This window comes from Hyperoodon ampullatus (genome assembly GCF_949752795.1).
Source record: "Hyperoodon ampullatus genome assembly, chromosome: 6".
NCBI lineage: Eukaryota > Metazoa > Chordata > Mammalia > Artiodactyla > Ziphiidae > Hyperoodon > Hyperoodon ampullatus.
The window spans coordinates 22,919,796-22,947,330 of NC_136919.1; the positions used below are offsets into that span (position 1 = coordinate 22,919,796).

General features: G+C 49.1%; 1 protein-coding gene across 8 annotated transcripts in view; it reads right to left on the reverse strand.

The window, feature by feature from the left end:
* The window catches only part of PAX5 (paired box 5), a gene marked incomplete at both ends in the record, with an annotated part of 186,611 nt that extends 159,321 nt beyond the window's left edge, over positions 1-27,290 (reverse strand). For 6 of the 8 annotated variants that reach the window (XM_079705809.1, XM_079705807.1, XM_079705808.1 and 3 more), the window contains 4 exons: positions 1,093-1,157; positions 8,523-8,720; positions 13,880-14,045; positions 27,245-27,290. In XM_079705809.1, the coding sequence (XP_079561935.1) occupies positions 1,093-1,157; positions 8,523-8,720; positions 13,880-14,045; positions 27,245-27,290 (475 nt within the window). Of the gene's footprint in view, positions 1-1,092; positions 1,158-8,522; positions 8,721-13,879; positions 14,046-19,796; positions 19,840-27,244 lie in introns of those variants that run through there. The other 2 variants (XM_079705804.1, XM_079705810.1) reach the window with 2 other exon arrangements.
* Between the last annotated feature and the right edge of the window lie 245 nt (positions 27,291-27,535).

A 27,535-nucleotide genomic window follows, 5' to 3' on the forward strand; every position in this document is an offset into this window, starting at 1 on the left:
TTATTTTATGGAAGGGAAGAATTCTGTCTTACCTTTATTCAAAGAAGCAACCATGAAGATTCAGAGACCTCAGAGAGCACTGGGTTTGTGGCCCTTGCTCCACAAATGGGGAAACTGAGGTTCACAGAGGTGAAGGGGCTTAACACGGTTCACTGGTTGACTTAATGACAAAGCTGGAACTATAAGCCAGGCCTCTGCCTGTCCCCCACCACCATGGGGAGTTCAAGTTTTCAGTCAAAGAAGGGGCAACAAAGGGTACACAATCTTTGTGTAATTAAGGTGTGATTAAGTGGAATTGACAGGGCCTGTGGCAGCCAGAACCATCAGAGGCTTGCTGAATGGTGGCCCGCTTTCTTATAGTAGAATAAGCTTTCCCCCAACTAACCAGAGGTGTTTCCTTTATCCAAAGTGGAGAAATCATACACCTTGTGTAGACACACGTCACTTTCATCTCACGATCTTTGCAGGGAAGGGAAGGCAAGGGAAACTTCTGAACTCCTGGGTGGTAGGAAATATGACTCTTCTCCTTACGAGTCATGGTCACTCTCAGACTTCACCCATGAGTGTCAGAAACCCCACTGGCAGCCCTTGACAGTTCACGGAGCACATGAGATCGAAGCAAGAGAGAGAGAGAAAGTTTGGGAAGTTTTGCCACATCTTCACTCAAGACTGCAAGTGCACAAAGAATTGTAGAAGGGCTGGTTGATAGAAGAAAAAAACACATTCAAAACTACTTACTGACTAATGATGCAGAAAATGTTATGAATAAGTATCCCTTTCTTGATTTATTACTTTAATTATCTGACATTCTATAGACCCCCATTAGTGGATTTTTTTTTTTTGGCTTAGATTTCAATTTTCTGTCTCATGGTGAAAGCTATTTATCATAATAATCAGTAAAATTCAAAACCTTTTAGCAGTATTTATAAAATTCATTTACCAGGTTCAGCCCTTGGAGAATGACAAAGAAGGCGCATTAGTACGTGTGCCCAAGTGTTTTATGCAGAATTATCTGTCCATAAGAATGATTAAAAGTTCTTTAGAGTATTTGGAGCCCATTAGATTTTTAAATTTTTTTTTGAAAGTTCTTACCTATGCTGTGACTGGAAGCTGGGACCGGCTGGTTGGGTGGCTGCTGTACTTTTGTCCGGATGATCCTGTAAACAGTTGGGAAAAAAATAATGGCTATTTACCATCATGGAGGAGAAGAGATCTCAACTAGCGATGCCAGAAACCCATATCCAGCTGGGTCGTGGGTGAAGCTGGGGCAGAAGTGGGGGCGGATTACGAACCCAGGTCCCGAGTTGGGGGTTTGGAAGAATTACAGATTAGTTCCAACTCAGCCCCTACCTCCCTGGGTGTCTTTGGGTAACTTGCACCCCTCTCTGGGCCTCAAGTGCCTCTTCTGTAGGAAGAGATTGATGCGTTAATATTACAAAGAGGCATCCCATTCTTGGAGCAGCTTCAGCTCCATAAGGAACTCACTGAGTGAGTTAGAAAGTTCCATCCCTTTCCTGGACCTCAACCTCCCATCTGTGGAATGAAGGCACTGAACCAGGTGACCTCCCTGTCCCCTGGCAGCTCTCACACTCTGGTTTCTCTGCCTTAGAGATCCACAGGAAAAATAACATCCCTGCCCATCAGAAATTATCAAGGGGGTAGGGGGAGGGATGTGAATGTTGCTACAAAACTAGAAAGGGTTAAAGTGCTACCAGGAGAGGCCTGGCTTGGCTTTGCTAAGAGGAAGCCTGAATTATACAAAACAGTGGAAGCCTCTACGGGGCTGGGCGCCAGGGCTGTCCTGGACTGTCTTTCCAGAGACCGTGCTCCAGTTCTAATATGAACTGGATTGTGACCCTGGGCAAGTCCATTCCATTGACAGCCTTGGTACAATGAGGGAGTTGGAACAGACCAATCTTTGCTTACTTTAAGTAACCGAATCCTTTTTGGAAAAAAAAAAAAAATCTTATGGAAAAGTTCAGTGTATAAAAAGGATAATAGCAGCAGTGGCTTCCCTTTGCTACCTGGCAGCTCTGATGTCCTTCTGCAGAAACTTGAGAAGCTTAGTTTGTAACTTTCCAGCTGGGACAACTTGTGAGGCCTCCACGAGACCCCAAGCCCGATGTATCGTACAGCAGCTGACCAGGGCCAGGCCAAAAGTCCCTTTTGGGCCTGCAAGAAAGTTCCTTCCCTGGCACTTGGGAGAAGGATAGGTGGTAATAAAATGTGCAACTTCTTTGGAAAAGTTCTATTCCAGTCTCCAGCTATGACCTTCTCCGGACGTGCAGGCCAGCGGCCATGGCTCACGGGCCTAGCCACTCGGCGGCATGTGGGATCTTCCTGGACCGGGGCACGAACCCGTGTCCCCTGCATCGGCAGGCAGACTCTCAACCACTGCGCCACCAGGGAAGCCCCAACTATGACCTTTTAAAATAACATTTATTAGAGTTTTTCCTAATTATGAAAGTACTTTGTGTTCATTGTAGACTATTTGGACAACAGGTATAAAGAAGACATCTAAAACCACATTTTGGTATATTTCCTTTATGCTAGCATTCCTGTTCATATTTGGAAATATCCATTTCTTCTTAACAAAATCAGGATTAAACCATGTATACAGTTTTATGTCCTGCTCTTTTCACTCAGCATTATATAAGGAGCTTTTTCACAATTCAGACCATTCTTTCTGGAAGCTCTTTTCAAGCTGCACTGGTCTCCAGCTTGTGCACAGGGAAAGGGAGAACAGAAGTGTCTCCTGAACTTCATTGGGCCAGGTCCCCTGACCTCTGTGATCTCACAGCTCAGTGCTAGGCACTGAGGGTGCTCAGTATCCTCAGCTGATAGCCTGGAATGGATGTTTGTGTTCACACCACAGCCTAGCCACAGGCCCTCTGGAGCCATGGCCACTTGAGCTCAGCATAGGGCCTTTTGCCATTTTCTGATGAGTCAGCATATGTCCTGCCTCAAATATACTGAGCATTTTTTTGTTTTCTCCAATATTCAAATAATTTATTTTGACTAAGAAAACATGGAGCGTATTAACAAAGACCTGGGATTGAGGCAGTCTTTTTGACTACCTGGAATTAAGCTAGCATCTGACCTAATTTTGGATTTTTCTGTGGGTCACCTTCTCTGTATACATGTATGTGTGTCTACAGAGATATAGCTAGATGTGTGAATATACGGATATGCCAGATTTAAATATAGTTTATCTATATTATGGTTTATGTATATACAAACATATGGTAAAATATTAATAGATTGTAACTATTTCCTGTTGAAGTCCTAACTTTTCAAAGCATTGTCTTGCCATTAACTTTCTACGTAAGCAAAGAAAATTATGTTTTCCTTATTTTTCTTTGAAAATATTTATAAATCATTGGTAAAACATTATCAATTTTTATAAATCATTGACAGGCAGCTGCAGCGGCGTGAAAAGGCTCCAGATCCGGACATCTAGAGTTTGAATCCCAGTTTTGCTATTTGCCAGCTGTATAATGTTGGGTGAATTACTTACCCCTCTGTACCTCAATTTCTTCATCTGCAAAATGAAGCTAAGAATCATTCCTGCCTCATAGGTTTATTACAAGGATTAAATTAATTAAGTACGTAGAACAGTGGCTGCTGCATAGTAAATTCTCGATAAATGTTAGCTGTTGTTATTTTCACTGGTATCTTCATAAAGATTAAGGACCAGCTTCAACCTTTAAAGGTTCATATTTTCCACAAACGCCTTAAAAACACATGGGATACCCCTGGGAGCTGGGGAGGGGAAGGTAGCCATCCCCATACCCTATTTTAAGGCTGTAGTGGGGCTTTCCTTTATAAGGAAGACTTGAATCTTAGGGAACCCTCCAAACCCATCCCCAGAGATAGAAATTTTGCCCATCTGCTTGTAGCAGCTGCCAAGAAAAGAACAAAGAGCATCATTTTCCATTGAGAAGAAAGGGGAGTGGGAAGAACAAGACTATAATTGAATCATAACAATTTAAAAAAATTAAAAATTAAAAAATTAACATCAGGACTCATCACAATAAGAGCCATGCTCTGGACCTGTTCTAAACCAGAGACATTCAGAGCTAATTGACAGTCAGCGCTAAGAGGTGCAACCTTTACTTTGCTGAGCATGAGCATGACCTTGGATGCCATATGATCATCCTAGATGGTCCAATGGAGAAGGAAGCTCAGCAATCAAAGAATTCCTATAAATGAGGAAACTAAAGCCCAGAGTGCTCAAATGACCTGCCCAAGGTCCCACAGCAAGTCAGCTCCCATGCCCGAGCACTTTTCTTTGAGCCACATTCAAAGGAAGCAGTCCCTCTGCTAAATACTGCCTGTATGAGGCATAAAGCCTATTTGGATTCAAAATCCATCTAGAGTCCGACGATTCAAAGTCCGAGGAACTTTAGACATTACGGGCATTTGTAAGGATCCCTTTTCAACATCACCCCCGCTGCTTTGAAAGGCTAGGTCTTCTCACCCGCACCCCAGCCACCACCTCCCCTACACCACATACAAAATTCCACTGAAAGAGAAAATCGTGGGGCCTTAGAAAAAGAAATGGGGCTATAAGACTGAAAGAAATACCCACGTCTACCTCACTGATCAAACTACCATCTTGCAGTAAGAATCCCGGGCCATCAGCTGTGTTAAGAATCCTGAAACCAAGAGACCAACTAGGCCAAGCTGGGAGAGGATCCACAGGTGACACTCACACCTGCGGCTGATGTGGAGAAGAAAGAGGGAAGGGATGAACGATCCCAGAAGGCTTGTTGCCCAAGTCAGGATGAAGAGCAGGGTTTACAAATGGTCATCCCCAGGCCACATCCATCCCTGGACAAGTTTTGTTTGGCCTGCACAGTATATTTATTTTCATTTGAATTAGTTGCCAGTATTGGTAAGTTGGTAGCGTTTACATAAATACGTGGATTTCTAGCTTCTCTTGAAAAATCAGAACACCCAGAATACTGGCCCCGCATCCTCACAGGACAACCACTGGTTGGTACTAAATAGAGCTGCCCCTCTAAGCTGGGAATGTCACTCGGCCCCTGGTTTAGAGCCTCGGGACTGGAACAGACGAAGAAGGAAGACTCCGTTCCACCCGGCATTGGGGTCAGCTCTAAGACAGTCACCTCCAGCTGTCTCAGGCTGGATTCCAACAGCCTTCATGCAGGTTGTGCAACACCCCAGCATGTATTTGTCCTTAAGAAGTCATATAAACATGACGCTTTGTGTCCCAGGGAATCTCCCACAAGCCTAGCAGAACTGGTTCAGTGTTGCTTCACCCCATGTCAGTCATGGTTTCCCAGGCAGGATCCCCAGAAGGCAGCAGGAAGGCACACACTTCTGGGGGAGAAGGTGGAGACGGCCCTGCAGCCACCAGAGTAGCTACAGATCCAGACACCCTTCCCTCCCTAGATGTCTGAAGTATTGGAATAGTGAGACGTTGCCTCCCGGGGAAGCAGGGGCTGGGAGAGGGAGCTATGGACTCTCTTACACAACATTTGCAAGACAGTCATTTAGAAGCTGCATCTGTTTGAATGTAGTGGGATCTTTACATGGAAAATAAAACTGTGCGCTGGGATGGCTCAGGCTTTGTGGGTGCAGGGTTGGGGGGTGGATGCAGCAACACAAGACTGTCCCGCACTTAGTTTATTTGCATTGCGCAGTCTGTTGCTAAAGACACCAAAGAGCTTTCACTGAAGAATGTGGTGAGGAACCAGAGAGTGCTCCCGGGAGAAGCCCCAGAGAGGAGCACAAGAAAGGGCTATAGATCACAGAGGAAGCCTGCAGACAGGCAGCAAAACATACAGGCTGTGAGGCTCAGGAATGGAATGGGAATGCAGTAGGGATGGCTGTTTGCCCTTCCTTGTCTCTCTCCTCACAGATCTTCAGTTCTGTCCTGCCAGAGTCCTACTGGAGAGTGGTGGAAAGAAACATCCCTTCTCTTACCATCAGGGAACCTGGGCCCTACTCCCACCTCTAGCTCAAAATCATTGTTCCTGTGCACTCCCCATCTGGGCCTTAGTTTCTATACCTGTCACAGGAGAGAGTTAAGCTTTGAGGGCTGTAGGAGACCACAGATGTGGCAGCACCTTAGAGGTACAGCCGGTGGAGCCACCGGGCCACCGTTATGTTCTGGGACACCCAGGTGGTCCCTGAGGCTAGCCATGGCCCCAGCAACTAGCAGTCTGACCCTCCACACAGCACGGCTCTGGGCACAAAGCATCAGTTGAGCCACGATTTCCCTGGACACTCTTTCAAGTACCCCCTTCACAGCCTTCACCACATCTGTAATCACTGTGCTCTATTTGCTTCATATGTTTCTTTCAAATCACTTACTTTTTGACTTAGACTTATTTTATAAAGCAATATTAGTTCTTTACCATAAATGAGGGGGATAGTTCATAAAGTTCACACTCACTGGTTTCAAGTGCTAGCTACATTTTTCTAAAGTACATTAAAATAACTTAATCACAAAACAGTTTTCCTCCTTGTATGACAGAAGATAGAAGTTGGGGCCCTGAAAATGATTTATGCTTGTCCCGCAAAGGCATTTTCTCACTGACATTAGTTGCCACTGTTTAAAGATATAGAGATTTCATATACACAAACGTACAAATACATGCACACACAAGTCCTAGTTTCTGGCTCCTCTTTAAGAATGGAAAAAATATCTGGCTGCCACCAGGCCCACATTCCTGGCAGCTTTCAGCTAGAGCCAAGAGGCAACTGCCCCTTCAATAGAGCTTGTGTTCCTAGTTTGCCATAGACCGACCTTCCCCTGTTGCCTTATGCCTGGGCCACTTCCCTTGTTGCATCATCTGTCTGACCCCATCTTGGCATTAAGGTTTGTGACCGCCACGGGCAACCTGAGGTATCTTTCAAACCACATGTATAACCTAGATTGAAAAATCTCGGGGCCTCCAGCGCCTGACCACCTGTTTGCTAGAGGCTCCTCTGCAGAGCAGGCTGACTACTCCTTCACTGATCTCAGCAGAGCAGGCCTCACTCCATGTTAGGGCTTTTGGAGACACAGGTAGGCAAAAAAGTCACGTTGCTTTGTGTCATGGAAATCTTTCAAAGAGCTGGCAGTAGGGGACTCAGAAAGCACATGGAGCCACTCATAAGCCAGAAAAGAACAGGAGTGGTGCCCCTCAAACCTACCACAATAATTGCTACCTCTCCAGCAATTCTGTACCTAAGGCAGGCTGTCCAGACTTCTCAGGGAAGGCCAGAGTCCCTCCCTGGACAAGGAGCCCCTCTAGAACAGAGACTAAGAGACCATATGCCTGATTCCCCTCTCTCTTCATAGCACCTTGAAGGATGTCAGAGCCAAGGTAAAGGTTTGCTGAGAGAAGAAACAAAAAACAGGCTAATGTTTTATGAAATAGCAGGACTCAAAACACCAACATGGAAAATCACACAGTGATTCTGTGCATTTGAGTCATCACAGAAGGAACAATGTCAGGACCAGAAGGGGATCTGGTCTGATCACCTCAGTTGCTGGGGGTGAGGGATCCCCTATGCCCAGACAGGCTCTGCACTGACAAGAGCAGGGCGTGGCCTTGGAGAAATGGGAACTATTCAGGTTTTCAGTCTGCTGGCTTCCTTTTTCTTTGTGGGTTTTAGAGAACAATCATTTCTGTCATTTCACAACTTCATCCTTGACTTTATGGGTTTCAATGGAGTTGAGACAGCACCATCTATGGTAGAAAACTTTCCTTCAGGAATTCAGTTTTGAAGCTCTGAGAGCTCTGTTGGATGTACTCTGGACCAGACTGGAAAAAAGAAGGAGCTCCCAAGAAGATCCCCAGCCTGGTACTCATGGTATTTTTCTGGATCTTTCTCCCCACCGGTGAGAGTCAGGGCTACTGGGGAGAGGGCAAGCCCCTAACTCCACAGCAACTTAGCATCCTGGATGTCACTCTTGGAAATCACAGACCCACATCAGCACCACCAAGGTCCTGGGCTCTCAGAGAGAGGAAGAGCTTTGTCAAGGTCACACTGAGTTTGTGGCAGAGCTGGCACAAGAGCTAAAATCTCTCAACTGCAAGTCCGGGCTCCGTTCCCCACACTCAATAGCTCAAACTCTGCACAAACTGGAGGCTGGGATTTTCCTCCTGGGAAGCCCTGAGGTGGGCCAGTGCCAACCTTGAGGATGGGCTTGCAGGGAAGTGACATTTGTGAAGGCCTAACAGTACAATTCACTGTGTGGTGCTTCACATGCAGAGGCAAGTGGTGAAGGGAGTGATGGAAATGACTCTGGGCTCAGAAGAATCTGCAGCAGCCAGAGTGTTGGCATAGCCTCCTCTCCCTGGGCTGAGGACGCCTGCCCACTTTGGAGAGAAGAGAGGGTGATAGAGCGATCCATTCAGCCCCGTTAGCATCCCTCCTGTCTGATAACCCCTATGGAGACTTGGTGAAAGGAGAGGCCGGATCTTCAGGAAAGGCACATGCAGAGCCCCCAGTATCCCCACCCCACCCAGACCCCTAGCCTCCCACAGGCACCAGCCCCTCACCTGTTGATGGAACTGACGCTGGGCACCGTGTCATTGTCACACACCCGTTCCGCCAGCAGCCGGTCCCTGATCTCCCAGGCAAACATGGTGGGATTTTGGCGTTTATACTCAGCGATTTTTTCCACCACTTTGGGTGTGGCAACCTTTGGTTTGGATCCTCCAATTACCCCAGGCTTGATGCTCCCCGTCTCATAATACCTAGGACCCAAGGAGAGAGGAGCTTAGCCATGAGAGACCTGGAAAATGGCTGTTGGTAACAAAATAATGGATTACTCTGTCCAGGAAACGTCCAGACCTGTGCTGTCCAGTACGTACCCACTAGCCATATGTGGCTTTTGAACATTTAAAATGTGGCTTGTTTGAATTGAGATGTGCTATAAGCATCAGATACACAGCAGGTTTTCAAAACTTAGCACAAAAAAAAGTAAAAATCTCATTAATGATTTTTCTATTGGTTACATATTGAAATGATCATCTTTTTAATATATTGGGTTAAATAAAATATAGAATTAAAATTAATTGTACCTGTTTCTTTTTCCTTTTCTAATGTACTATACTACTAGAAAATTTTAAATGTCATGCATGGCTCACATTATATTTCTATTGGACAGCGCTGGTTGGAATGCTCTGCATTAATTAATTAATTCTGTCACATTTATCTACCATTGACAGTTTACAGAAATCTTTCAATTTGGTTTTCCCCTTTGATCCCCACAACACTTCTAAAGCACATAATTTTGAATTTCTAATTTCTAAAGCACAAAATTCAGTTTTGAATGACTGAATGAGTGAACAAATAAACAAATAGGTCTCCATCTACAGATATAAACAGAGATTCATAGAGGTTAAATGGCTTGCCCAGGGTCACTCAAGACCCAGTGGCCAAACTAGGACTGTGGCCCAGCCTCCTGAGCTACAGTTTCCCCCAGAAAGCTGCCCTGTGCCTTTAATTTGCCAGCTCTCCCATCCCCTAGCAGACTCATTCTGTGAAACTGTTCCCCAAAGTGCAACTTCTTTTTCCATAAGAGATAAACAAGAACTCTGGTGTAAAATTTAAAAGAGTGTTGGATTACAGAATTAACTAGAAATATGAGTTACGTATAAGTCAAAACCCAAGCAATCAGAAAAACAAACAAACAAACAAAAACACCCAACCACAAGTCACCGCAGCTCTTCCAGGGACCGTCCCTGAGGTAAATCACTGTTTCCAAGGACATTTCCACGCTATCAGCTCTTCCTCGTTAATGCAAATAGGATGTCAGAGTTTTACAGTAAAACCGAGACCAGGGAAAAGAGTGCCACGAAAGAATATTTCAGGGGAAAAAAATTACTTGATTCCTTTTCTGAATCTGAGCCTTCACTGGACGTCTCTCTCAACATTTACAGAGGAATTCTTGACTTCCTCTTGCAAAGATTATCTTGCAGTTGAAAAATTTTTTTAATGAAAAATACATTTTAGAAATTGCTGGAAAATTTTAAACCTAACAAGAGTTTATAATAGGTAAGGGAAAGCGGTGATTCTCCCATGTGATGGGTGGGAAAGGTAACCCAGAACAATGCCTGGTTACATTTAAAGAGATGCTTCTCAGCTTGGGTAAGTCTGGTTAGGGCCAAGTTAGTGAACATTCTAGAAACAGATGAAATAATTTGGGACCAGTGATGTGGATGTGCAAATTCTGTTTTTCACTAAGAAGAGTGAGTCATGTACAAATTTGGACCATAAAGCAAAACTCAATCTGTGCTCTTTCGTTCTCTAATTGCTAAAAGTTTGTTATTAGTCACAAATAGGTTTTAGAAATATCCAAGAAAATACTTTTTTGCCAAAAGTCTAAAAAAAGTATCTAAATCAAAGCACACAGCAATCTCTGCAGATTCAGCAGATCCTTTCAACTTTACAATAGAAAAATATCTGTTACTATCAACACAACAACTCATTATTTAGTCACAGTGCCTTAAAGTTTAGAGTCTTCCTTGAATTATCTTCATCCTCACACCAATCCTGAGAGGCCAGTATGGTTTTATAGAAGGGAAAACTGATGATCAGAAGATCAAGTACCTTGCCCAACTCCCTTCTGGAACTTAGAAGCAGTCCTGGGCTTTCAAACCTGACTCTGAATCCAGTGCTCTTTGCACTAGAACAAGCTGCTGCTTTAGTTGTAAAAATTAAAATAATACTAATACTAATAATAATGATCCCATGCAACTGTAGAGAGCTTTACTGTTTACCAGGCATTTCCATATGCATCTTGTCACTCATTCACTCACTTAATCAACAGTCACAGAGGGTCTGTTAGGACAGGCACTATCTTGGGGCGGGGGTTCAGACACACAGACAACCCTGCGCTCAAATATGTTAGCTGAATGGGACTGCAGTATTCACGCAGAAACTCTGAGAGGGTGGCAGGATGAAACCTCACCCCCCAGCACTTGTCCTGCTTGTATGGCTGTGGATGGCAGTGCCCATGGCTCTCCATCCATCCCACCTTAACACGGCCAACCATAGGAGGCTATGGTCTTGACACAAGAGGTCTCTGTCTTCCTTTTGACACATGGGCCAGGCACTTAGAAGGTAGCCCTGTCACTCCAGAAAACCCCAACTGGCAACTGTGTCAGACTAAATAACCGCCCTTTCATCTCAGCAAAACAGCCATGCAGCACTTTGGCTTATACACAACATGACGAACAATAGCCACTAACACACAGTGCAGTTCGGCGCAAAGAACGTTAGTTTGAGAGTAAAGAGGTGTAGGTGCCAGTCAGTGGCTCCGATACTAACTCGCTGTGTGACCCTGACCAGCTCAACCTCTCTGGGCCTCAGTTATCCCATTTATATAATAAGGGGAGGATGTTCGCCCTGCCTACCTTGCAGGGCTGTTGTGAAGACAGAAATGCAGAATGGTTAAGAAAAAGCTTTGTAAAACATAAAGAGCACGTGTTGCGGATTAAAATCCTCTGAGTGTTTACTACTGTGTAACATACGACCCAATTCCAAATGGCCTGAACCTCCCAGCCAGGCTCCAGTGAAAGAAGACAACAGCCCAGCTTTCTGGGTGGATTTAAATGGGTCTCACATGCCACCGGGCTGTGCCCCTCGAGCCCCTCCAGAGCCTTGAGCTCTGTGGACTGAATGCCCATACTCCTGGCAGACCGCCACCTTCCCGAGATGACTCTGCCTGCCCCAGGGACTCTGCCACAGCCACCACACACCACACGCTCTCGACAATCTGTCACCCTGTGTGTGCCCATCAAATTCTTCGGTGCCCAAAAAAAAAAAAAAAAAAAAAAATCAGTGGATGGAACAACCCCAGTTCAGAAATTCCCAGTCACACTGTTTTAGGGCTGAACTTGTTTCTTAAAAGGCAGTTCTAATTAGAGTGACATTTTGTCCACTGTGGTTCTTAGTTATGAAAATAATGAGCTATGAAATTCCAATTTATTGTTGACAACTTAAACGGCCAGGCACCGGAGCGGCGCGTAACTTCCGAGTGCCACTCTACCTAGTGACAAATCCATTCCGGGCCGCGGGAGGCTGCCGGCTGGGCTTGAGAGGGTCACTGTCTCTCTCCTTCAGTCCCCCAGGGGAGACGTGGAGGGCTCCCGGGCACCAGAACATGAGGACCTGGCATCTGGATGTCCCCTCTGAGAAGGGCTCAGCATCCTGCCCTGAGAAGATTTCAAATAGCAAGCAAAATGTCGGCTCAGCAAAGACATCTCAGCAAAAACAAAGGAAGGGCCTCTTTTTTCTCTCTCTCTCTACCTCCGTACAATGAGAAGGCTTCCCAAGAAGATAGCTAAGATTCACTCAGAGATGGTCTAAAATATTTTTCTTTTCTCTCTTTCTATCTTGTCTTCATTTCTCTTTCTGTTTCTCTCTCTTTTTAAATCAGTCCATTTCTTTTCTGTTTTGTTTTTTCTTTCTCTTCTCTTTGTCTCCCTCTCCTCTAGTTTTTTTCTTTTTCCTTCGACATTCACTCTCATCCTCCTGCCTAAAATCACCATCTAACAAAAACACCACGCTGATGTCCTGACCTTCTCCTTGAACTTGGGCTGGGGCTCGTTTGCTGCTGAGTGCTAAACAGGAGTGGAGTGCACAGCCTCCACGGCTAGAGTGACCTGGGATGGGCAGGGGCATAAGGAATAAGCAGGGGGATATGGTCTCTAAAGGGGCTGCCATACCCCTGGCTCTGAAACCTCTTCTCTCGGCCTCCAGCAAGTCTCCTCAAGGTTAAATACTGTTGTTCCCTCCATCTGAGAGGATGTCTTAAATTCCAGCTGATGGAAGGGAAAGAGTAAGCAGAACATCACGATGGCACTGACATACTTCAAAATATTTATTTTCTATTCAGGCGCCTGTTCTCAAACCATAACGCAAGCTACAGGCCAAAGGTTGTTTTCTGACCTGGCAAGAGAGATCCTGAGAGAGCATTGACAGCTAAACCCGAGAATGTTCCTGGCTGCCAGGGCAGACCTATAACAACTTCACATGCCTGGAAACACACTTGCAGCTTTGGTTTGGGAGTACAGCGAGAAGCAGATGGTCTCAGAGTTCTTAAGGCCTCTTCCCAGCCTGAGTGCTGGCTGACTGGCTAGATGAACCTGAGTCAGTCACTTCGCCCTCTAGATTTGTCTCCTCATCTCAAAACAAGCTTCCCTGGACCATCTCACCCGAGAAAATAAACAGGCGCGTTAACAGGCTGCAGAGCCCTCTGAGAGAATTGGCATTGTTAGTATTTTGCTTGCAGCAAATCGCCGGGTCAAGTGGCACCTTTCAAATGTCAGATTTGAGAGTTAGTGTTTGTTTGGGGTTTTTTTTCCCTTCTCTAATTTCATATATATTTAGGATGCCTGTCACTATAAAGGAAACAAAACATACAGAAGGAAAACACTACAGCCCCAAATAATAAGGTAGGTGATAACCCAAAACTGAAAATCACAGCTGACTTTTAAAAATGGAATGTGCTTTTTGAAAACATTAAAATGAAACATTGAAGTCTGGTTATGTGATTTTATAACTTGTAGATTTTCCACCCAGCCCTGCTAAGGCCCTGAGCTCACCAAAGATGTGTAGGGGAAATTCCCAAGAACCTCTTACTCGTGGGTTCTTTGGAATAATTCACCAGGCTTTCAGAAAACATGTCACCCTCTTATCTGAGTCACCCCATTCCACAACAGGGGTTTCCTGGGGCTACTTTGAATTGAATGGCCTCAAAAGGGCTTTGCAAACTCCAAAGTGCTATGCATGTGAGAGAAGTGCCACCATGATTCTCACTATGACACTGCCAGGTTGGACAGCTTCTGGGTCATGTTTTAGGTCATTATTTGAAAAATCAAGGGAAGCCCGAAGCGTCTGCCTTTACCTGCCAAGGATTTTGCTGACACAACCATGGCTGACTCGAAGCTGCCTGGAGATGTCGCAGGGCCTGACACCTTGATGAGCAAGTTCCACTATCCTTTGGCGGACTACATCTGGGAGTGGCCGTCCGTTCACAAAAACCCCCCCAAGCTGATTCACTCCTCCATGTCCTGAAACAGATCAGAAACAAAAGGCAAGGGAAAGGGTGGTTAGAACCAGTCACACAGGAGTAGAAACACTGCTTTGAGCACCCAGAGTCCCTCTGATCAGAAATGGCTGCGGGCTGGCTATCTTGAGCCTGGGGTCTGATCATGCAGGCTACATGAACACCTCAGATTGCTTTTTAAAATTAACCTTAGCCTTTGTCCATCTTCAGCCAGTCAATTGGGCTACTGATAGCAAGCATCTCCATACTATGTTTCCTTTAGTTACTAGTATTTCCTTTTTAATTTTTTTTAACAATGGAATATATGAAGACCTCAAACTATACCAGGGACAGAACTTATTATATACATGATGCTGAGGTCTAAGATAGATCCTAGGGAGAAAATACATTTCAAAATGCATAAAATTTAAAGAGATTTTTAAAAATGAAACTCTTTCCTTTTAACAAATATCTTTAAAAGTGAAAAGGACTGCTCTAATAAAGCTAGATCTCAGGGGGGGCGGATATATTTTTTAAATCAGCAATCTGATTCAAGGGCTAAGGACTTTAAAAAACAATTTTTTATAGTATCTGCAGATTACTGAGACAAAACCTAACCATTGTCATGATAAAAACCCTTTCTTTAAGAAGGTGCAACTCATACCTCAATAAAGATGGGTAAAAAAACAAACAAACAAAAAAAGGTGAGGCTGACATGCAGACTTGACCACTGTACCCTCTTAGAGCACACGAAAGAAATGGGTCAAAGGATCACATTTCACTCTAGTGTATCAGGATTTGTTATAAAGGAGTTTCCCTGGAATTTTTGGAGTGTTTTGCAATCAACAAGCAGCTTTAAGTTGGTTCAGGGGAAATAAAGAAGCCGGAGAAGGCTTCTGAGTCCCAGGTTTTACAAGGGCTCTGGGATGGATTTTAAGTAAAAAGAGCTCGGGAAAGTATCTCCTGCACCCAATAAGCTCCCTTCTCTTACATCAAGGTCCATCTGGAGGGAAACAGGGATCTAAGTAAATGAAGAGCCAAACCAGTAAACACAGAGTGATCCAGTGTAGCAACATCATTGACCTTGTAGCTGTTAATCAGCCACTAACTGATATCACTGAGGACTGTCAAAAGCCAGAAGCCAAGTCCAAGCATCCACCAATGCTGCTGGCAGCTCAGAGGTCAAGGAGGGGGAAATCTCCTCCTAAACTGGGACTTGACAGGGACTTGACTGTACCAGGGAAGCCAGGGCATCTCAGAGGTCACACACACACACACACACACACACACTCCAACTCTAAAACATAAAATAGCCACCTCATCTCAGCTATTCCCCCCCAGCACTCAACTACTATCCAGGTTCATGAACAGTATCTGAAATAGAGGGGGAAACACTACCCATAACATAAACTATTTCCTAAAAACTGCCAAAGCTATTCACTGAAGTTTACCATGAGAGTCCAAATTGAATATTTCCCCAAATTTTCAAGTTCAGGTTGATTTCAAGGGGAAAAAAAACCATTTTATAGGTGATGACAGTACTTAATTCTAGTTCTAAGCTGAATTTCTTTTTTGATTTTCAAAATGAGCTTTAAACAGTTTTAATTGTTCTAAAACACTCCAGACATAAGAAAAAGGAAAACCATCTCGAATAGAATTTTACAGTTAAGAACACAACTGCATAGCTCATCTAAAACAAAAAGACTGCAGCCACCCCTAGTCAAGGGGCTTAAGAAAGCTTTGTTCTGGGGTTGGGAGCACCTAATAAAAAAGAGTTGTATGGATCTTTCAATAATAGGCTGGATTTTAGAGGCAAGTAAATTGAAAATTGGTACAAGCTTATCTGAGAGGACAAAAAGGAAGCTAAAAGCACCTAGCACACTTTTGAGATAACCTACTAGTCCAGGCATTGGAGCCATCCATAATGGCCTGTTCCCTATACTATTGGCAATTTAAATTTTCTGCCCAAAACACAGTGGCAAATTTCAGAGGACGTAAATTCCAAAAGCAGTCCTGCAGGACATTTGTGAGCTTTGGGGACTGTTTGTCACACTCTAGGTGACAGCAGGTCCCCACACCCTCTAGTCTTGACCTCAAAGGCCAGGCTACCAATGCTCTTGCAGAGTCTGATCCACATATCCACAGCTGACACCAGACCCAGGATGACCTGGGGGCCCCCTATGTCCCTCAACTTCCTGGAAAGGCCACCAAACCCACTTGGCCCTCTGCCTCCGTCCCGGTCCTATCTATTAGAGCATGTCAAGGGTGGTGGGTTGGTGATTTCAAACTGAAGTCTGAGAAGGCAATGTCTCTCACTTACCCCAAGACTGGAAAGAAGTGAAACCAGAAACCCGAGAGAAGTGAGGAAAGAGGACAGGGAAAGAAATCAGGAAAAGAGATGTGAGGGCAAGTGTACAAAGAGCGGGAACTCAATGAAATGAGACACACAGCAAGGAGAGAGAGCCTGGAAGGGAAGCCTCAGGTTAGAAATGAAGAGGAGGAGAAAAAGGAATGGATTGGCCAGAACGGGGAGAAGAGAAAGGAAAGAAAGGTAAATGTGGTGTACAGTGGGAGGCAAGAAGACAGAAGAGAAAAACGGAGGAAGCCTAGCACGGGGGCATTTGGAAGACAGGGGACATCTGTGGAGGGGGACCTTTGTTTTCTGGGACCCCAGCTCCAGCCCTGCACTTCTTCAGAGAAGCCAAGTCCCATCCTCTACTTCCTATGGACTACAGCTGAGTGAGGGTTCATCATGTGGGAGGTGCTGGGGGGAGACAGGGACTCAGCTACACTTTTCAGGGCCAAGTAGAATTTACAGAGAGACTGACACAGAGACAGATGCAAACAAATCAAGGCAAAGACCAGGAAACAGACACGCAGATACAAGAGAAACACAACCCCGCCTCCACAGGGCAAACAGAGCAGAGTTTGGAGGAGGGGAGGGCAGGGGAGACGGGTTGAATTGCAGATGCCCCTGGGGCCTTTGTGGCTCTGGTCTGGAAGGGGCTGGACTCCACAGATGCTCCTCAGGCCCTGATAAGGACATGCTGCCCACCAGGGCCCCCCTGTCCACAGCCCCAAAGACCACACCTGGGCATAGCATCTTGGGGAGAGGGTCTGTGCTGACTCAGTGGTAGATTCAACTCCAGGATCCACAGGGTCATTGAAATTCCCCCTATTGACATCAGAGAGGATGAATGAAGGGACACACAAACATGCAAACAGGAACACAGGAAAGGCAGGGATGAAATCTCCTTAATGGACTCTCTGACAGACAGGTGCTGGCACACATGGACAGTGGGGCCATGTATACAGACATAGTTAAACCAGACAGATAGTCCCTTGCACTTGTGTGCAGCCACCCAGATGTCTGCTGCCACTCTCTGGAATCTGAGTCCCCCTCTCTCCCCTTCTGTGAATCCTCAAAAGACTGCCTCCAGCTTTGTCCATGTGAACTTCCTATCAGTCCTTTTGTCTGTCTGACCTCAAGATCATACTCTGTAAAATGGGTATAGCTGAAAGTTTAGGAGACACTCAGGGAGGAGACTGGATATAAAAGTGCTTTATAACTGGTAACTATAGCTGGGGGTGGAGGCAATGGAACTCAGAAGCCCATATCCTGGCGATGCCTGCCCCTCCCCCTACACCACCGCCCCACAGAAGCCACCCTCTAGTGGGGGGAGAGGGGAAAGGAGTTGGAGGAAGAAACTGACCAGGGCCAAGAAGGAAGATGAGAAGGTGGGACATGGTCTGAGCCCCTACTAACCAGGCAACTTCTCAGGATCTACTGTGCACCCCTCCACTCAATCTCCAACAAATCGGGGCCTATATTGTATAAGCAAATAGCTTTGGGCGTCAGAACCAAGGGCACTTCCAGAGAAGGCAGCTCTGGAAGCTAGGCAGGCTGGGGCCAAGCTCCCACCATGCTGCAGGGGAAATTGAAAACGGAAGGAGGGAGCACTTCTCAAGGAGGAGGCAGATGAGAGCTGAGACAAGGCGGGACAGAGACAGGCATTAGCGGTTGGCTAACCCGCACCTGGAAGGAGCTGCCTTCTTCACCCTCATGCACAGTCATGGGACCACCAGTTCTGATGTGATCTCCCCAAGGGCTGGGGCACAGCCTCTGGGCCACCAGGCTCTGTGCAGAAGGAGGCAGTGAGCGGATCCCTGCAGGCGAGGATAGAAGCGCAAGGGCAGCCCTCCTCATTTTGTCCTCAAATCGCTCCTTGACTAAGCGAAGGGCTTGGTCACCTCTCAGAGTACTGACCCCAACTCCTTTGCTTTCTGGCTCACTCTGAGAGATCAGAGCCTCCCCTGAGCTGGGCTAAGTCTGCACAGGAGACGGCTGCTGGAGGCGCTGGGGTCACCACGGACTGGAAACCGTTTTGGCATAGGCCCCAAACGGTGAGGAATCGTTTGGGCTGGAATCCGAGAAATCGGCTTCTCTCCACAAACCTCTCCACTGCTTTGGTGGATGATCTCGGACTCGGGAAACTGACACAAAGAGAAACTGACTTGCCCGCAGCCAGCCCCGCAGCCTAGATCAGCATTTCCCTGCCTACCAGGCCATTCGGCCCTCCGGGGCAGAAACGGACATATTCGCCCGGGAAGCTCGCCTTCTCTCCAGCCGGGTCTCTGCTGCCTTTGTTAAATAGGGGATCCAAGGCTAAGTAAGCAGGATCCTCGGCTGTCTGAAGCCTTGGGGAGGGCTCCCAGCGCAGAAGCAATTCCCTGACCGGAGGCCCGTGGGGGCCCGAGCTGGGCACCCGGCTGGATGCCGCCGAAGCCTGGCGCCTTGCTCTAGCCCAGCTGTGCAGCGCTCAGAAGGAAAATACGATTCGTTCCACTTGGAATTTCCTCGAAATCTCCGAATCTAATCCGGCGTTAACTCACCGTGAGAGGTGCGCTCATCTCACAGGAGGGTGTGCTAATGGGTGAACTGGCAGATCCCGACGGGTCAGGCAGCCGGCCAGTCTCGCCTGCGCCCAAAATGACCCTTCCCGTCTCCTACACACGCGGTGTCTTTCAGAAGGCGAGGGTGCCTGTATGGTGACTAATTGGCTTCTTCTTCTTGATTTTTTTTTTTTTTTAAAGGGAGAAGCCATCATGAGGCAAGCGTCCTGCAGAGGACTTGATAGTGTCTTTAAGGGTCTCTGTATGAACTGGAGGCTTCTAAGCAGAAGCTCAGCTCAGGGACGGCTACTTCGTTGATTTTTCAAATCCCACTCCTCAACTCCAGGATGCCTTTGGAGCTCTGAACCTGGTGTCCTCGCTTAGCTCTCAACCTCTTCCTCCACACATACAAGCACACAGGCACTTTTGGGGCCCCACTTTCCCATCAAGCCCCAGTTTTGATCAGCCCCGCCGCTGAAAAAGGCGCCATCGGGATCGGGGTGTGGGGCGCTGTCTGAGACTCAGACTGACCTCTCCCTGCAACTTCGTGCCTTCCAACTGGCCCGGCCCAAAGCCCTCTCCGGGTCCGAGTCAGGAATCTCCCGGCACGCTGAGATGTTGATGCTGGAGCCCCGGAAAGACTGCAGCTCGCTGCCTACACTACCGGTTGCTGGAGGCGGGATTCCCGGTGCCAGGTGCTCCGGCCGGGTCGACCAGGCGTTTTGCTCCACATCCCCTGCCTGGAAGCCCTGCACTTTGCAAACTTGACTGCGCGGCCACAAAAGTCCTGGGTCCTCCCGTCCTTAGTACCTGCCCCGCGGTCCGGCACCCCCAACCCCGTCCCAGCGGGAGAGTGAGAGAAGCGAGCTCGCCGCCTACTTACTATGCATGGATGCAAACGGGTCGTGCTTACAGTGTATTTCCATCGGGGCGCTCCAGACTGCAGGCCGGCCCACGCTGCCGCCTCCCGGCGCCAAGGGGCTGCCCAGCGAGGCTACGGAGCCGCGCCGCCAGGCCGGGAACTGTGCGAGCTGGGCTCAGAAAGCACTGCTGGAGCTTCTGTTCCTCTCTCAGAGCCGCTCTGCCGGAGATCGCCGAGAGCTGCGCCTTGAGGCGGGAAACGGCGCTAGTACAGTCCGGCTGGGAGCGGTGCGCCCAACTCCTGGTGGCTTCCCTCCCGGGCTGGCTCAGGCGTCGGCTCCGCACCCGGCCCGGGGTAGCTGCGGCCAAGGCGCCCGCAGCTTCGGGGGCATAGTTTAGGGGCCCGCCTCCGGGACGGCCTGGAGCCCCCCCGCCTCCTGTAGGAGCGGCTCTAAGGAGGCCTGTGGGACACACAGCCCTTGGCTTCACTCGGGGGGCAGCGAGGCCCGCGGGCTGCCAGGCTGGTTCCGCGGCCTCGCTGCCTCTGGAGTCTCTCCTCGATCCCTCGGTCTCCACCGAATCCTTTCTCTTTCTGCTTCTTTGAGTCTCTGGGGCTCGGACTTGCCGCTGCAGCTTCTCTCCACCCGGCTCTCCAACGTCTCCGACGAAGTTGCAAAGAACTTCCTCTCTGGCGGCGCTGGGGTCCTGGCGGGTTCTGAGACGCTTACGCCACTGAGGTTGGGGCCAAGACTCTGGAGTCTCCGGGAGCCCGCGGCCCTCACACCCTGGGACCCACTGCCTTCAAAGTTCCCGCGTCCCCTGCTGCTCCTTCATCGCCGGGACCAGGAATGGGGACAACAGCGACGATCTCCTCCTCGCCTGAGTATCTGTCTCGCACCCACCAACTCTTCGAGCTTCCGCTGCCTTCTCTCGGGGGTCTGGTTCGACTGTCTTTCAGTTGCCTCTTCCGGGACGGCCGCCGCGCCTGCCCCAGGCGTAGAGCGAGGGACAGAGAAGAGAGCGAAATGTCCCCTAGACCAAGGCCGCCGGGACTGCCGGTGCAGAGATGCAGCCTCTATCTGCTTTGACTCCCAGCGTTGCCGCCGCAGCCGCAGCCGCAGCCGCCGCCGCCGCCGGCGCTAGCCCTCCGCCTGTTCGGCGCGCACAGTGCGCCACCGCGCCGCCCCGGAGCCGCTTTCAGGACCCGCTGCGTGTGGACAGCGCCGCCCGGGGCTCAGCCTCCCTCCGGGCGGGGGCGGGGGCGGGGCGGGGGCTAACCTGCCAATCACGCTTCATCAAGCCAGTCAGAGCGGTGGCAGCCGGCTCTGACCCGAGGCACCGCCCCATTGGCTGAGCAACCGGCGGGCTCCGCCTGATTAGCTGATACCTGGGCAATGGGAGAGAATGGGGGGCGGGGCCGAGGCGGCGGCGCCACGTTCATTGACAAACGCGCGGGGCGAAGGCCTAGTGGAGCGCGGACTGGGGGAGGGGGAAGGGGATCAACACAGTGCCTGGAGAGTCCAGCTGCAGGTCCAGGAGGAGCCTGGCCTCCTCTCCGCGGCATTGGGACCCAGGGATGCCCTGAGGGATTAAGGGCAGCCGAGGCGGGGATGGGGAGTGGGGAGTGAGGGTGGGGAAACAGTCTCCAGAAAACGCGCGCGCGCGCACACACACACACACACACACACACACACACACAACGGATGTTGGAGGAAAACAAGGAGCTCAATAGAGATCAGGCTTTCAATCTAAGCACCATCAGACTCGCGATGGAAACGTAGTGTGTGCACATCTGCTCCGTTCTGACCTCAGTTTCCTCATCTATAAAATGGGCAGAATTGGCTTACCTAGTTTTTAATGAAGGCTCCTTCCAGCGGAAATATTTCATAGTTTTATCAAGCGCCAACTAAGCTGACGCTGCCGCCTCCTTGTCCACCGTCCTCCCCTGCTCTAACTCAAGGGCCCCCAGTTCTGAGCTAACCGTAGGCAGAGACATAGAAGGGGAAAATCTCACAGTCCTTTAAAGTTAGTAACCAGGGTGCTCCTGGGGGAGAGGTCTATCTGAGGCTTTGGACCAGGTTGCCGAAGCACTGAGCCGTGAGCCCCTCTTTCCAGCCTCAGACCAGGAGCTGTCAGACACTTTGGGGGCTAGTGATATGCGCAGCTGAAGGCTTCTGTCTGCAGGGGTAATTCTGCATCCGGAGCAAGGCCTCTTGGGAACTGAATGAATCCAGTACCGGCCAGTGCTAACGAGAGTCCCTGAAGCGGGCGGGCGCATTCAATCTGCAAGGGCCACGCAGAGCTGCACTAAGGGTGCTACTGTGCTGCAGCTCTGTCGTCGAGAAAACCCAACTTTTCCTCTCCTGGGTAAGTTCTTGTCGCTTTTAAGACAAAATGAGTGGATTTCTATCAGGACTCTTTTGGTCCAGAAGGGCAGGGTCTTTGGCCAAAGAGATTCAGTTTCTCAGGCACGTCAGGCTCTGGAACCACAATCAAAGGAACTGGACGACAGCCATTCTACACCCAGGAGGCAATAGTTCTGTGAGCGCCTATGTGCGCCTGAGCCCAGCCCTGGAATAGTAACTGAAGACTCCCCTGTCCCAGCAACTCATGGGAGTTGTCCAAGACCCACCGTTTCGAATTCATAAGTGATGATCTTCTAATATTAAACATAAATCCACCAAAGCAAGGGCTCTGAGATGCCTGCTCTGGACCTGGGCTTGTAAGGAGGACAGAGCACGGGTTGACCCTGGGAAGACTCCAGGTTATTCTCTACTTCAGTCTCCCTTCTCTCTACCTCTGTCCAATTTCTCACACTCCTACATGGGATCAGCCCTCGAACCCATCTTCTGTTCCTGCCCCAGATCCAGCTGCCCCTGAATGGTAGATAAGTTTCCGGCGGTGACACCGTCCCCACCCCCTCCAGGGCACAGCTGCGGAAAACAGACCCAGGAAGTCCTCTGCGGGCCCAGGAGGCTGCGTATGCACTGGGGTGGGGTGGCGGTGGGTGTTATCTCTCCTTTGTCTGGAACCCCGCCTGTCCCGATCTTCGACCACACTCCCCTCGCCTTGGAGCAGGAGGATCGCAATGTCGCAGAGGGACAAGGATGGTTGGGGTTCCCGCGTTCATTCCAGCCGGTGGCACTCGATGGATCAAAAGTGGACTAAGAATTCGACGTGGCGGCTCTGCGTTCCCACCGGAGAGGCGGGAGTATGGGGACGCTCAGAGGGTCGCAGCCAGTGACACCTCCACCTCCAGCCCCGCTCTAGTTCAGGCCTAGAAACTCAGATTCTAAAGTCTTAGAGCTAAAAGGGCCCTGAGGCTAGGCTTTCCCCATTTTACAGATATGAAACCTGAGGCCAAGACAGGAGGCTACCTGTACAAGGTCACATAGCAAGTCCGGGGTAGAGCAAAGGCTGTGAACTGGAAACCTCTTTCTCAGAAGGGTTTCTCCAGAGCCACTCTTGGGATGATGGGGCGGTTTTTTTGGGGGGGTGGGGTTGGAGGGGAAACCCAGCCAGGAATGTCCATACACACCGATTTTCCTTCCGATACCAGTGCGGCTTGGACCGAATCCCCCCAAAGCGCTGCCAGCGTTGAATGGAACCACATATATTACTTGAACTGGAATAGGTCGGCTTCCCATTTCACACAGAAGCCTTTCGCTTTCAGGATGGTGTTGGGCAGCCTAACCTGGGCAGCGAGAGCAGCCCCCTTTCTCACGTTGTGGTGCACAGGGCAGAGGGTGTTTCCTTTTGGATATGGGATTATTCACAGCTGCCTGAGCGTGCCGGCCTCCCGGAACTTCTAACTCCAAGAGGCGCCATCAGATATCCTGGCCACCTAACCCAGCCTTATAGGCCAGCAAATGGCGGCCCAGGGAAGTTACTTGACTATCCGGGATAACACAGCGATTCCTTGACCAAGCCGGGCACCGCGCCTCAGTCCTGCCTCCGAAAGCTCACCAGCCCACGAGTCTGCGTCCAGGAGAGAGAGGCTATCGGGGGTTGGTCTCCACGCCGCTGCGCTGAATGCGGTAGGGTGTCGCTGTGCCCAACAGTCGCGTGCTTTCTTTCCTCCGCTGCGTGACTTTGGGCCGGGCCTTGTCTTAAGCGGCGGAGGCAGGAGACGGGGAAAGGAAACCCCCCGGAAAGACATTTAATTTGTGTAAATGGAATTGCCTTTGAAAGTTTTGTTATTGAAAGAAAGCCCATTGAGAATAATGTTTGAGAAGCCACTTTCAGAGGAATGTCCACCTCCACCTCGGTCTCCATACACAAACCTGGCTTTACTCGGAACACACGCCCTCCCCGCCTCCCCTTCCCTCCCCCTGGCCAGCCCCTCCTGCGCCCAGTGGCGTCTGGGGGTTGGGGCTGCTACAGTGCTCCCTGGGCCTGAAATTGACTCCCGAAGCCCAAGTCCAGCTCATCTTCCTTCTGGTGCTTTGGATAAAGCGAGGCCTACAGGGCTCAGGTTGTTTGCTCAGTTCGAGAAAGCCAGAGAGGCCCTAGCGGTGCTGTCCTAACTTGGTGGGTCCTCTCTCACCCTCATTTTAAAAGCACCACAGAGAGAAAGCAACTGACCCTAAGTTACACAGCTAGTCGGGTCAGAGCCAATTCCTGCATGATTCCTGCGCCTGGATCAGTGGTCTGCTCTGCCTGGCCAAAGTCTGTTTGTAGGAATGGTCGAAGTGGGAGAAAAAAGGGGAAATTTAAACCAGATTTTTCAAGAACTGTGCAAAGTGCCTTTGTCAGGGTTTGTTATCATTACCAGCGCACCTCAAAGGCCAGGGACTCTGGGACTATGTTTATTTCTCCCAAAGGCGGGTCCTGCTTCTCCTAGGGCTCAGCTTCCCCATGTGTCTGAAAAGAATCCCTGAGATGAGACCTCCCAAGCTTCTGAAAGATGAAGATCCATGGTAGAGGATATTATTCCACCAGGCTCATTCTAGAGCTAGGGGAATGGATGCCAACACGCAGGCAGTGTTCAGCCTATCCTGGTCTCCCTGGCCTTAGGACTCCTTAACCCTCACCTCAGCTAATTTGCCTAATTGTCATTTTCCTCCAAGGGAGGCTGTGGGGGGAGGGGTGTGTGTGGGGCTCTATAGCCTTTCCCAGCAAGAATGAGAGGTTTAAGGGCAGAAAAATTACCTTTCAGTCCTACGCCCTCCATACTTCCTTCTGTATGATCTCAAATAAGTCCCTACTCCTCTCTGGACCTCAGTTTTTCCTTTTTTGGTACCACAAGGAAGAGGCTAGACAAGAATACCCTTAAGTGGCTCCTTGCTCAGGTAGAACCTCACCGACCTTGGGCTTACAGCTAGAATGGCATATATGCCTTCCCCATTATACAGATGGGGAAACTGAGGTCGAACGAAGGAATGGAATACAGTTCTAAAGGAGGGAAAGGGCCATCGAGTGACCCATACAAGGTCCTGAAGTTGGGAGAGGGGAGAGGCCCGAGCGAAAACCCCAAAACCAGACCTGGACGCCCCCATACTGGCCAGTTTCTCAGCTCTCTTTTCTTCCCCGGCCCAGGCTGGTGCAGACAGGCGGAAGTGTAGTGTTACCTGAGATACTGCCCTTTCCCAGGCAGGGCCCTCACCCAACCCGTCGGTGAAGAGGGGGCATGGCTCTCCAGATTTTTAAACTCTGGCCAGCCTAGGGGTCCTCAGCCCCACCCAGGCCCGCCTCGCAAAGGAATGAAATGCTTTATTGATTAAACGATTATTCAGGCGATTGAACTAATCAAAGAGCCCATCGACCGCCATGAATTACAGTCTTCGTAGACAGCTTGTCTGGAGAGGCAGCCGGGCCAGCCATGCAGACCCTCTAGTGGACCCTCACAGGCCTCTGACCCATTCCCAACACACACACACCCTAGTCCCCAGTGCAGACACCTCTGGAGTCTCACCTACTAAGGGACCCACTGCGGAGTAGTGGGGGAGTAGGGATGGAGCAGAAGGGGATTCCAGGTTCCCTTTCCTGTGCCTTTACCCTGGGGAATCCTCTTCAATTCCCTGCCTCTTAGATTTCTGCCCTCACTTCTCTTCAGTCATGATTTTGGAAACACATATATGCCTAGGGAGTTGTCCTGGGCTTCAGATACAAGTTCACCCCCCACCTCTCTCTCTGCTTTTTGACCTGTATTTAGGGCTGGGGTGGAGGTGGGTGCTCACAGAACCATATGGATAGGGGAAGGGGAGTTCTGTCAGGACCAGAAGTGTGTTTGGATGGGGGTTTAGCACATTTGCCCATACCTGGCTTTTACCTCAGGGCAGACAGAAGCTTCCTGCTGCCTTCCACCTCCTCTCAGACATAAACACACCCTGCCACCCACTGCCTGGGCCTGTGGGAGGAACACCAGGCTCTGTGCAAGGGAGGCCTCTGTGCATATAGGTTCAGAGCTGGATGCCCCAGTTAGGCACACATGTCCACCTACTTGTGCTCTCCTCCTGGCACCCACAAGATAAAACCTGAGTGCACATGCGCGTTCACACACACACACCAGTGACAGAGGCTGTCTAAGTAAGAGTTAAGGCAGGCTGGGGGTCCCTAGAACTGTCACAACTAGCCTATAGGTAGGCTGCCTCCTCTCACCTGCCAAGCTTGTGTCTGCAACGTGAGACCCTTTTGTACAAATGGTAGGCTCAACAGTACCCACAGAGGGAAGCAGTGTACACCACACAACGAAGGGCTGCACACCTTCACCCCTGTTCTCTCAACAGAATAGAACCTGAGCCTGACTGATGGCAGACTTAGTACAACAGATCCCCACAGGTCCCAGACCCATCTTTGTGCCTAGAGGCAGGCACTTTTGTGTACATTGGCATGTGCACAGTGAACAGCTGTTGACATCCAAAAATAGAGGGGTCGGTGTAACCATCTTATTCTCACTTCCAGAATCATTTGGGATGTGACGGGGAAACACAATCCCTTAAAGGAGTAGATGTACACTCAGACACTCATCCAAATTATGTATACGCCACTCATAGACACACATTTTGGATACTCAAAAGAACAGTACCCAGGAACAGCAACTCATAAACACATACTAACAGACTCATGAATATAAAGCTACACATACACAGGCATATAGATTCTTCAACACACACTCAACATTTTTGATTATATATATATATATATATATTTTATCACAAGCTCATTGTTACTCATGCACACCCTGATCCCCTATGTAAACACACAGACGCAGACAAACTTTCAGACACCCAGATAAACATCCACATTAAACATTCAGAAATAGGGAAAAATACACGCAAACTCGCAAACACTTGGACTGATGCAGAAGTGTGTGAACAGATTGGAGAAAAGAAACGTGCCGCAAACAGTCGCGCAGTCAATCCCTGCGAAAATGAGACGCGCCCCCTCCCCCAGGGTCGAAGTGTTTGAGGGCTAGTGCCCGGCTGGGTCTCTGAGTTAGCACGCCTAGAGCCCGTATCGCGGTCCTACCTGTCCTGCCGGTCCGAGGAGTCGGGTAATTTTTCTCTAAATCCATTTTGATTTTTCAGAACTTGATGTAATGGACAGGGAAAAAAAGTTTCCACTTTTTGGTGCTTTTTTTTTTTTTTTTTTTTGGGTCTCAGGGGCCGCTCGCAGGTCGGAATAATTCAAGCCTTCCGCTCCCCCGCCGAGCTGGGGTAGCTGATCACTGAGCTGAAACTAAACGTTTTAGGTGGAAAAAAAGCGTCCGAAGGCACCGTGAAATGATTAAGGAACTAAAGAGCTTCTCGCCATGTGAGA